At 45.8% G+C, this 12428-nt stretch overlaps 1 protein-coding gene across 2 annotated transcripts in view; it reads right to left on the reverse strand.

Moving 5' to 3' along the window:
• Positions 1-2762: 2762 nt before the first annotated feature.
• Positions 2763-12428, reverse strand: part of Paxip1 (PAX interacting protein 1) — a 46762-nt gene continuing 37096 nt past the window's right edge. For both annotated transcript variants that reach the window (XM_021190111.2, XM_029535199.1), the window contains exons 15-21: positions 11696-11798; positions 9273-9441; positions 8036-8136; positions 5082-5216; positions 4917-4992; positions 4775-4835; positions 2763-3196 (exon numbers count right to left, since the gene is read on the reverse strand). In XM_021190111.2, coding sequence (XP_021045770.1) covers positions 3181-3196; positions 4775-4835; positions 4917-4992; positions 5082-5216; positions 8036-8136; positions 9273-9441; positions 11696-11798 — 661 coding nt within the window. In that variant the 3' untranslated portion in view covers positions 2763-3180. The remainder of the gene's footprint in view (positions 3197-4774; positions 4836-4916; positions 4993-5081; positions 5217-8035; positions 8137-9272; positions 9442-11695; positions 11799-12428) is intronic.

A 12428-nucleotide genomic window follows, 5' to 3' on the forward strand; every position in this document is an offset into this window, starting at 1 on the left:
AAGCAGACTAAAATAAACTAGGCCCCATACAACCCAGTTACCAAAACTCCCTTGCTGACTACAGTCCCCTTCTAAGGAGCTGGGTGAGGACTCGGCACAGAGTGTGTTAGCCATGTGGAGGTTCAGGATTGGCCCAGCCACTGGGCTAGTTTAAAACACAAAGGGTGTGTGTATGTCTATGTGTGTGTGTTTTCATGAATCCAGTGTTCTTGGGCAATGCAGAGCCATGCACACATCTGCCAGGAACATAGAGCAGACTTAACAATTTATTACTACCCACATCCTTCTGTTGCTCCTGAAAACAGTTAACAGCGAAGACAATGGCTTGAAATAAAAACCCCGTTCCCTTAAATTTCTGTAATCAGAAGGCTGGTGGGTCTTACTAGACAGAAACTAAGAGGTCATCCCTCAGCATGGTAATGCATGCCTTTAACTCTCTAGCATGTGGGAAGCTGGAGTAAGAGGATCACAAGCTTGAGGCCAACCTGGGCTACACGGTTGAGTTCCTGTCTAAAAAGAAACAAAAACAACAAAACAAACCACAGAGGTCCCCAGTCTGCAGAGATGCCAGGGGACAATTGTCTTCTGTTTACGCTGGTCATCATTCCTCAAACTTGTAGGATTAATCCTCATACTCCAGCTGTCTGCCTCTGCTGTGTACCACCTCTGTGGGGTGAAGGTGTTATGTGGCTCTCAGTACAGTGTCCAGATACTAACACAGGCTAAACCCTCTCTTCTCATCTCTTGGGCCCCTTTCTCAGGGCACATGGAGTCCTACTGGATCACCTTAATAGTCCAGAATAAACTCACCACTTCAAGGACTTAGCCTTCACTCTGCCCGTGTGTCCATATGCCACTGATACCATGTGGCAGTCATCAACTCTATGGAATAAACCAGACATTCCTTCAAACTAGTCTTCTTCCCATAGAGCCTCAAGCCTCTCTCTTAGGCTTTTCCAAAGCAGACAGGAAACCAGATTACAACAGGTAAGCACAAAAGGCGACGATAAGCCTCCCAGGGTCCATGACAGCCTACCAGAAAGGGCACAGAAAACAAGCAGCAGGAACGTGGGGGGAAGGTGCACAAGACTCAGAACCCAGAAAAGCCTGACAAAGGAACTGGGCATTCTGATTTAGGGTTAGCCAGAGGCAGAAGAGTGACTGGCAAGGGTGGACGGGGTATGTCACAGTGAGATTAGACTCAAGGACGCAACTAGGGTTTTCTTTCTAGCATGACTAAACAAGCAGAACCTCATTTCGAGGAAACTGCTCAACTTGACGGGGGAAGACTGGTATGGAGGATCAAATCCCTGCTAAAACAGATGGAAGAGGCAGCTGTTGGCAGTGGGTTGAGTGGACACTGGAACAGGTCTGCAGTTCAGTGAGCAAGGACAGGAAGCAAGCACACACGAGAGCTGAGGATGTGACTGCTGGGGGAGTGTTTGCAGGCCATGCTGCAAGTCCTGCAGTCAATCCCTAGGACCACATAGTGCTGGCAAATAAGAGACGTTGATGCAGCTCTAGCATCAGATGGAGGCTCAGAAGGGATGGCTTGAGTTCCCTCCCTCATCCCAGGTTGTCCCAGCGTGTACATGTGCTCTGGCACACACTCACATTCTTTGACATATTTCTGAGGGAAACGAGTTGAAGCTGCCTGTGGCACCAGGGACACAGCAGCCATTGTGAAGCATGAGGAGGGGTCTGAACCTGGGGTGGGGGGCAGAAATTGTGAGAGCAGGGGCTCACTTTAGACTCTCAGCATCAGGACTTTAATACTTATTTTTTCATTATACACAAATGCTTTGTGAAGTGAAACAGCACTCTCAGAAGGTGCCCAGGACCCACTGATGGTGTGCAGTGATGGCTCCTGACACTCTAAACTCCAAGACTAAAGAATACCAGATCTTTAAAGACTACCAAAGACTGCCAAGGCACTTGTTCCTTCCAAACCAAACCAAACCAAAGCCCCACAGGCCACTTCCCTTTAACTTTAGGAAACAATGAAACCATTCTGTAACGGTTTGAACACACCCCCTGAGCCCTGTCACTTACCTTCCACCTACTACCTCTGGCCAGTGCTGCAAATCACAGGATTACAAGTGACGTATTCATGATGACTGTTCACCATCAAACGTAACCAGCTAAGCACTAACGTACCTAGGGTCAGACTGCTCACCCCGATTTCACGTTTGGAACTATTTCATAGTGACAACTTCCACCAGATAACGGCCAGCTCTGTAGGAAGTTTCTCAGGTTGCTTAGACAGACGCTCCAAAGCAGCCTGCGAAGACACCGCCTGCCTGAAACTGCCACTAGGAATGTCTCAGTTCAACAGAAGTATGTTTCTGCGGATAATAACAGTCCTATGCAAAGTCACCAGAAATCAGGGCTAGCCAGGAAACATGTAGGCAAAAGACACCGGTCCTTCCTGTAGAACAGAGCGCTGTCCCCACCATGCTCTGGAGTACAACGTCAGTACAGTAAGGGTAGGCTCTGCCCAGGCTGGGAACAGACTCAGTTTGCATTTAGTGGCTGTCCAGGCTTCCAGTCCACCTGTCTGGAGCCCCCTTACCATATAAGTAAAAGGTGACTATTTAGGAAATACCATCAAAACTTATTTCTCCAGGAGAAAAGTTACTTCAAAAATACTCTGCTGTGAAATTTCTCAAAATGCTATCCAGTTTGTTGAAAATCATTTACGTTATGCAAAGAATATGAAATATTAAATAATCACCCAATTCTAAGTTCAAAAGTACATTTATTTAAGTGTGAGCAAGTTATCAATATAAAAGAAAAGTGTAAGAAATAAAAATAATCAAAGTACAAAACATCTCATATCTTTAACATCCATAATTTAGACAGCAAAGTCTTATTTACATCATTTTTATTTGTAGATGAAATTTCATACAGCTTTCTGAAAACACATTAAAAACCTGGCAAATTAATCAGAAGACTTAATATGGGCTCTTAGGCATATAATACAAAACATAATTTATGTTTCCTAGAATAAGATCACACATCTTAACACGATGCAGTCAGTATTACATCTGTCTTCCTGGTCGAGGTCTCTCCCTAAGGCAGAGCTGGAAAACAAGCCCTCTGCAGGAAGGGAGTCCTGGTCCATGCTGCCAGCAGCCACGCCTGTGCTCCAAGCTCCCGGCTCGCAGCAGCAAGAGGCCATCAGTTAAATTTATATGTGGCCTCATTGAGGAAAATGGTTTCCACACACAAGGCAGCAGGGTCACAGTAGGCTGGAGCCCCCATGTACTTCTAGAGACCACCTCCTTCTGTATTCACACTACCTTGTCCTGTTGCAAACTCCAACACCCATGGCATACGCTCTCTACCTGCCACGTGGGTCTTAGCTAAAGCCTAATCCACACACATTACATTCCTGGTTTCCTGTCCCCAAAGCCACCACAAAAACATGTCCTTAAGAGAGCTGTCATTCTAAGTGTCTTATGTGGGCAACACTGAGGGCAGCAGTGATCCTCAAAATTCTTAAAACTGCAACCCTTTAATACCTCATGTTGGTGAGCCTCAACCACAAAATTATTTTCATTGCTACTTTATAACTGTAATTTTTACTAGTGTTATGAATTGTAACACTAGTAAATTTAAGTATCTGATATGCAATTCCTGTGAAAGGTTCATCTGACCCCAAAGGAGTTGAGACCCACAGGTTAAGACCCATTGGGCAAACAGGTCTTCAGTTGACCAATGTAACCTGAGAAGCAGCTCTACCGTGTTCTCAAGTGTAAGCAGTGTAAGGAGAAGCCTGGGGAAGTCATCAGAGGATGTGCTGTATAAAGTCCAGATGCTATAGCACCCCTGCCTCCTGTCACTGTCCAGCTCAGTCTGCTTGGAGGAAGATCCCTGCCAGGTACTCCTGCTAGCTCCTACTGGCCACCAAGCTAGGTCTTCTAGCTCAGTTTACTGAGCTCTCGGGACTAAGGGGAAGTGTTTGGTAAATGCACTCAGCTGGGTGAGCCCACACAGGATGAGGGGCCAAGAATGACATCACTCTAACCTGGGGGCTCTTCAAACAGAGTAACCACCTCAGCTGGGCACAGTGGCTCATGCCTGAAATCCTGGTACTCAAGGCGATCCCTATGAAGTCAGCCCAGGCCACAGGGTGCCAGGCCAGCAATGCAATAAAGTAAAACCTCCTCTCAAGAATCTGTGTCCTGGGATGGAGAGATGGCTCAGTGGTTAAGAGCACTGACTGCTCTTCCAGAGGTCCGGAGTTCAATTCCCAGCAACCACATGGTGGCTCGCAACCATCTGTAGCAGGATTTGATGCCCTCTTCTGGTGTGTCTGAAGACAGCAACAGTGTATTCATACATATAAATAAATAAATCTTAAAAAAAAGAAAAATAAAAGAAAGAAATCTGTGTCCTTCTAAACCTACTAGCTGAGATTTAGTGATAAGGACTGTAAGCTGATAGGCTTCCTCCCTGGGAGCCTGAAAAGCCTTAGCTGTCCAACACAGACCCAGCCACATCTGTACCTTAACTACAATGCCATACCAAGCTGTGTCACTTCCCACCTCACGGCTGTGGAGTGTGGAATAGCCCTCAGGCATAGACTCCCATCATTTTCTATGGGGTCAAACTGTCAAATCCTTCAACACCTACGTAAGGCAAACAAACAGGCTGGTCACCTGTAATAGCAAGGACAAAGTCTGGAGACCAGAACCAAGATGTCCCTTTTTAACTTGCAAATGCGCCTTCAGCCTCACCTGTCCCTGCAATACGCCTTTGTAAAGGATATGATTCATAGTCCAGTGTCTGGGTGAGCACTCCAGTCAGGACAAACTCCGCATTGTGGACATCTGAAGGAAGAGAACCAAAGCTGTTAGGATGAGGCCACTGAAAACACGCACAGGTCAGTGTAGAGGTGCAGGGAGCCATACCTATTCCCCTGGCAAAGTACTCGCGACATAAGTGCAGGTCATTCTCACAGGATATTAAAATGATCTCGGAAAGACTCTAGGGAAGAGAGAGTGAGCTCATGAGTGAAGGAGAGGGAGAAGCACCCACATGGGACAGCACTGGCCTCTCGGGCTCTGCTCTCTCACCTTATTCTGCTTGTGCTCCATGAGCTTCCGGAAGGATGGCTGCTTGGCTAACACCTTCCCGCCTGCACACTCTACAATTGCCTTCATAGTTGCAAGGCTTGGGCAGATGCCAGGGGTGATATAGAAATACTTTGTCTAGAAGTAAACAGAAACATATCTTTAAGTGTTTTTAATTGCATGTAACTTTTCATGAAGCTTTTTTGGGGGCTTGTTTTTTTCCAACAGGGTATCTGTGTAGTTCTAGAATTTCTACATAGAGCAGGCTGGCCATGAAATCCAAGATCTGTCTGACGCTTATCTCGAATTTAAAGGTGTGCTGTAACAGCGGCTCTTCTGAGATTTTTTTGACAAGACATCTTAATTTTCTAGAACTATGAAGGTTAAGTTCCCCACTAGCTCCCTATCTTCTGCACCCACAGGGGGGTTAGCTCAGAGGGGGTTAGCCCACAGAGGGGGTCAGTCCACAGGGGGGTTAGCCCACAGAGGGGGTTAGCTCACAGAAGGGGTCAGTCCACAGAGAGGGTTAGCTCACGGGGTGGGGGTGGGGGGGTTAGCTCACAGAGGGGGTTAGCCCATAGAGGAGGTTAGCCCACAGAGAGGGTTAGCTCGCAGAGGGTTAGCTTGCAGAGGGGGTTAGCTCACAGAGTGGGTTAGTCCATAGAGGAGGTTAGCTCACAGAGGGGTTAGCTCACAGAAGGGTTAGCTATTCACTTCCCACATGGACAGTGTGGCCTGTGGTCAGGAAAAGTAACTACATTTAGATGCCGTGGTTACTCTGACACATTTATAACTCAAGAGTCTGAAAAGACATTGATGTTGCATTAAGGACAAAAATCAAAACACTTTCCTTGATGTCACTTAACCAAAAGTCAGGTTCAGAATTTCAACTCCCTGTGTCTTCCATCCTCTCCTCTCTATCGTATAAATCTGAATCTGTGCCTGCCTGAAGGGTATCTTAGAAATCTGTCCCTGAGTCTGCTTCTGTCCCTCACAAAGGGTCCCTCTCCTCTTTATTAGCAGCATAAAAAAATCATCATATACGGAAGGAACAATGATTTCACAGAAATCTTTAGCTGACTCCAACCAATGCCCAATGATCCAGGCAACAGACAGTATTACTAACATGACTATTGATCAAGCAGTATCCAAATGCTATGTTCAACATTTATGATGGATATTTGTTTCTAAGACATCTTCCAGCCCATCTGCTGTTTCCAGCAAAGATGATCAGATCACACATTGAAGCACACAGCCATCACTCTTATGTCAGGGACACAGAAGAGTACATAATTTAAGTACAGCTATTTAATAGCTTGGGTTGTAAAAGATGATTACATGGGAAATCCAAGGCAAGTAAGGTGGATGATACATTGTTTCTTAAAGGCAGGTTAAACAAAATGCTCAGTACACAATAGGACAGCAATCTTAAGTCTCAAGCAAGCACAGGATATTATTAGCTCCACTGTGAGGTGTAGTAAAAGTTACATATAAAGAGAATATATTTTTATCACCTCACATGGCCACACCTGCCACCTATAGTCATAATATTTTTTTATACACTAAAGTCTACTTCTGTGCTACTCAAATGCTGATTTCTCTGCCTTTGTATTTTGTTTCAATCAGGACATGGCATTGTAATGCTTATACCAAGAATCTCAAGTTTGTGTAGTTTCAAGTTTGTGTAAACAGTTCTTACCATTTATTCTCTGCCTTGTCAATAAATGCTGATCACCCAATGGCTGGGCAGAATAGAGAAAAGGGTGGGCTGTCTGCCAACCAGGGGAAGGGAGGAGGGAGAGAGGGAAACTGAGATGAACAGGAGGATGGAGGATTTGAACCATGAGGAAGAGGTCTGGAGAGAGATCATGGAAACACACCTGAAGCCCAAAGAGCCGGAGCAATAGTAACATGCAAGTAACAAGGGGTGAGGCTGGTAGGTAGCCAGATTACCAGAAAAGGCTAAAGTAGATCATTTTGCTGCTCAGTGATTGAGGTGCAGTTTAAAATAAACATTGTTTCTCTGGTTACTGGACTGACATAAGGTAAAAATTATAGCTACTGGATTAATTTCCTATTAAAAGAAATTTCAATTACAGATGGCCCCCAACTTAACAGTCATTCGAACCCAAGCTTACAGCTGTAAAATGCCCAGGGTAAAAAGCAGGGGTAAAGTCAGGCTAGCAGGACAAGAGGTCTGGTCTCTTAAAAAACAAACAAACAAACAAACAAAACAACAACAAAAAAACTGACCAGAAGAGCAGGAGATAGTATGGAAGATGGCCTATTTTTTTTTTTAATTGAAAGATTTATTTATTTTATTTATATGAGTATACTGTAGGTGTGTATTCAGACACACCAGAAGAGGGCATCAGATCCCATCACAGAAGGTTGAGCAACCATGTAGTTGCTGGGAATTGAACTCAGGACCTCTGGAAGAGCACTCAGTGAGCCATATTAACCACTGAGCCATATTTCCAGCCCAGAAAGTGATTTTTTTTTTTAAAAAAAAAAACCCACTGAATTTAAAAACAGCACAGAAGTTAGGGCTCCTCCCAAAGGCGGCACACAGCAGTGGAGGAGGGGTAGAGAACAGCTCCATTACTCTTCCTCTAGCTTTCCAGGCCACTGCTGGGGTGTACAGTTCAGACCACTTGTGGGATAAGGCCAGCTTGGAGGGCTGACTCTTGCAAAAGCCTTTGGAAGCTTATGGAGCAGCTCTCTCAGGCCAAAAGTCTACCTAAGGGCAGCAGAGACAAGAGGATCTGCAGTAAGTTGGAGGCCAGCCTGATGTATGTGCCAAGTTCAAGCCCAGCCTGATCTATCTACAGAGTGAGAACCCATCGATGTCTATTAAGATGTACTATACTCCCTTGCAGAAAGGGCAGGTGGGTGATCCTATCCATCACCACTGCCAAGTCTACTTAGTTCTGTAGGGGCTTTCCTTACCAGCATACCTTAAAGAGGGGAGAGATGTGGGCTCGCTTTAAGGACTCTTCCAGACTGAAAGAGAAGAGCACTTCTGCCTCAGCATCTCGCAGGATATAGTTCTGCTCATCTGGAAAACAAAATAGTGTGTGCTCTGAAAGATGCACCCTGCATAGAGCCAGGCCTACAGGCAGGCAGGACATGCAGTCCACAACCACACTCATCCTGTGACTTGGGTATAGTCCTGGCTGTTTTTAGGTCAACTTGACACTCATTAGAATCATCTGAGAGAAGGGATAATTAAGAAATTGTTCCCAAAAGAAGATGGAACTGTACGTAAATCTGAAGGTCATTTTCTTTATTAGGAAGGGCTCAGATTTTTGTGGGTGATGCCATCCCCAGGTCCTGGGTGCTTTAAGAAAGCAAGCTGAACAGGTCATGTGGAGCAAGCCAGTGAGCAGCATCCCTCCATGCTTCTGCATCAGCTCCTGCCTTCAAGTTCCCACCCTGCTTGGGTTCCCATCGCTCCCTTGGGTGATGAACAGTGACATGGAAGTGTAAACCCTTCCTCCTCAGGTTACTTTTGGTCATGGCGTTTCACCGTAACAACATAAATGCTGACTAAGGCAACTATAAGACAGGCAAATGTTCTATCGGAGCCACACTGCGGCCCCCAATGTAACTAACAGGAGGGGCTATCATGTGCATAGAGCTTCCACAGGCTGCTCACCAACAAGCTTCAATGAGAATGTGGCCATTCTTGTCTACTAAGACTTTACAATACAGTGAGAACTGGATATCACAGGTGAAATTTCCAAATGAAATGTACTACGAGCAAAGGCTGCAGTTTGCCTTTTCCCTTGATGCCATTCAAAGACTAAACCTTTATGTCCTGTTATAGAATAGAAAGATGTCAATCAAAGGAATCCCTGTGATAGGCAATAAATTTATGAGTTTAATTAGATGAATAAATACCACATAAAGAACAAACTGGACAAATACTGGGATAAATTCAAGAAAAGCCACAACTTCACCATTGAAAACAAGCACCCTTAGCCAGGCAGTAGCCAGGACTATGCAAAAAAAATTGTCTCAAAACAACAACAAAAAAAAAGAAGAAAGAAAGAAAGAAAGAAAGAAAGAAAGAAAGAAAGAAAGAAAGAAAGAAAGAAAGAAAGAAGAAAGAGGAGGAGGAGGAGGAGGAGGAGGAGGAGCAGCAGCAGCAGCAGCAGCAGCAGCAGCACCCCAACCCTGCCCCGCACGCACCGATAAACGCCTGGCGCTTAAAGCACTCCTCCAGCCAGTCCGGAGTCACAATGTGCTTCACCACAGAGATGGCCGTCAAGAATTTCACTGTACGTGTCACCTTGCTGGCAATGAGGTGGGTACACTTCTTCGTGGACTCAGCAACTTCTCCACCAAGAATGTACAGCTTCTGGAGCCACAAACACAGCAGAAAGGGAACCACATGTCAGCAGAGGGTGACCCATCACCTTCCTCAGCTGCACTCAATGAAAGCAAAGCACAAAGCATACACATGTAACAAAGGCCATGCAACAGTCCTGATCGGGTTTTAGAGCAGGACTACAAATGACATTTCTAACAGCAGTGTTAGCAAATGCTTCCTAGGGGGGAAAAAAAAAAAAAAAAGGTGGGGTGCTGGCAAAATGGCTCAGTGGGTAAGGACAGTTGCTATTGAGCCCGATGACAAAAAAAGCCCCATTCCTGGAACCCTCATGGTTGAAGGAAAGGGCCAAATCCTACAAGTTGTCCTGTGATCTCCAGATGTACCCTGTGGCACATGTACAACACCCTGCCCCCAACACAACACACAGAAAGTACACAAAAGAAATAATTACATTTTACGTAGAAAGTATACGAATCTAACCACATAGTCAGTGAATTTTTGACCCTCTTCCACCAAAACCAAACTACTAATTACCAGATCCCACCAACCCTCCAATGTTCTCTCAAAATGTGTATTTACAAATGTTCTATTATTACCATCCATCCCACCTACCCTACCCAGGGTAGCCTCCTTCTTCCCCAGAGACCCAATCATGGGAAGGCCATGTTCTCAGAGAACCTAGAGGCCCAGTGCCTCAAGCCTGAAGCCTCTATACTCAGCTATTAAAACCAATAACTTCATGAAGTTGGCAGGCAAATGGATAGAACTAGAAAATATCCTGAGTGAGGTAACTCAAATCCAAAAGGACACACATGATATGTATTCACTAGTAAGTGGATATTAGCCCAAAAGCTCAGAATACCCTGATACAACTCAGTGACCATATGAAGCTTAAAAAGAAGGAAGACCAAAATATGGGTGCTTCAATCCTACTTAGAAGAGGGAACAAAATCGTGAGAGGTAGGAGAAGGGAGGGCACTGGGAGGGAGAGGGAAAGGGTGTGATTTTGTGTGTATGTGTGTGTGTATGATCGGGTATGGGAACAGACAGGAAAGAAGTCCAGAGGGTCAGGAGAATGAATGAAGCAGTGGGGGTGAGGGAGTGAGGAATGGGTGTGTGTGTGTGTGTGTGTGTGTCCACTAGAAAGTCCCAGATTGCAAAAAAGCCCCAAAGTGAGAAGTTCCAAGAACCCAACAGGGATGACATTAACAGAAATACCTAACAGAGGGGAGATTAAATCTGAAGAGACCACGTCCAGGAGATAGACATGGCCCCAGGTTGAGGGATGGGGCCACCCACCCATCTCAAAAATTTTAACCCAGAATTGTTCCTGTCTAAAGGAAATGCAGGGACAAAAGAATGGAGCAGAGACTGAAGGAAACTCCGTCCAGAGACTGTCCCACCTTTGGATCCATCCCATCTGCAGACACCAAACCCTGACACTATTGCTGAAATGCTTGCAGATAGGAGCCTTCTTCTCAAAGGCTCTCACAGCCAACCATCAGACTGTCAGACTGAGCCTGGGGACCCCCAAAGGAAGCCCCAACAATATCAACTAACCAGACCCCCCCCCCATTCCCCAGAGCTTCCTAGGACTAAACCACGAACCAAAGAATACACATGGATGGGTCCACGGCTCCAGCTACATATGTAGCTGAGGATGGCCTGTGGGGGCTTGTTGCCCTGGTGTCAGGGGATGCTAGGGGGTGAGGTGGGAGTAGATGGGTGGGAGGGTGGGGGAGCACCCTCTTAGAGGCAAAAGGGAGAGGGAACGGGATGGAGAGTTTGCAAAGGGAAGACTGAGAAGGGGACATTTGAAATGTAAGTAAAAAAATAGCCAATTAATAATAATAAAAAACATTTTCATGGTCCAGACCTTTTTTTTTGTTGTTTTTTGTTTGTTTGTTTTTCGAGACAGGGTTTCTCTGTATGGCCCCGGCTGTCCTGGAACTCACTTTGTAGACCAGGCTGGCCTTGAACATGGTCCAGACTTTTATGTAAACAAAAGAACTAGTAACGAATTATAAAATGTCATTAAACAAGGCTCAGAATACCCATACTTCAATACAATCTCCAATACTTTATAAACACTATCAGTGGGAGTGTGACAGGCTGCTCTTGATCAACCATCCGCTGCCAGTGCCACTTCAGCAAGGAGGGTACTCCATGCAAACTAGCCAAGCATTCACATCCCCCTGCTAAGCGCTACGCTAATAACTGGCCGGTGTAAAAGCAAAGTCAGGCAGAGGACACTGCGGCAAACCTTGAAACACAACTTCACCTTAATGTACTGCTGAACTTGAACAGGCTCAAACCCAGTGAAGAGCACAAAAGGCGTCAGCTCTGGAGTCAGCTTCTTAGTGGGAGGTGGCAAGTCTTCAATTCTGTGAGGCAAACACACAGGGGATCTTTAGGGAACCCCAACTTAACAAACTTTAGGAGTCTGAGTGTCGGAGTGGAGGGGGTGCTCCTAGGATGGATGGCGGTCCTTTCTCTCCCACCAATGAACACAGAGTTCCACCACATCCTGAGAACCAAGCATCCAGATCATCCTTGATAAGAACCATGTTCTCAGGTGGACATGGTGGTACAGACATCCAATGCCAGCATAGGGACAGCCAGCAATGTCAATTCAAAGCCAACCTCAGGTGCATAGTAAGGTTGAGGTTAGCCAGGCTACACGAGACCCTTTCCTAAAGGAAAGAAAAGAAAACAGTCCTATCACTCACTCCCCGTCACTGTGGTCCAGTACTTTAAGGAAGCAGCATTAGACCCAGCGTCTAAGTCACTGGTCTATCAGCTTGACCAGCAGTGCCCACGCTTCACATTAACATGCATGTGCCCAGCACAGTGCCCACGCTTCACATTAACATGCATGTGCCCAGCACAGTGTCCACTCTTCACATTAACATGCATGTGCCGGGCTGGTGAGATGGCTCAGTGGGTAAGAGCACCCGACTGTTCTTCCAAAGGTCCGGAGTTCAAATCCCAGCAACCACATGGTGGCTCATAAC

This window comes from Mus pahari, chromosome 2 (assembly GCF_900095145.1).
Source record: "Mus pahari chromosome 2, PAHARI_EIJ_v1.1, whole genome shotgun sequence".
Classification (NCBI taxonomy): Eukaryota; Metazoa; Chordata; class Mammalia; order Rodentia; family Muridae; genus Mus; species Mus pahari.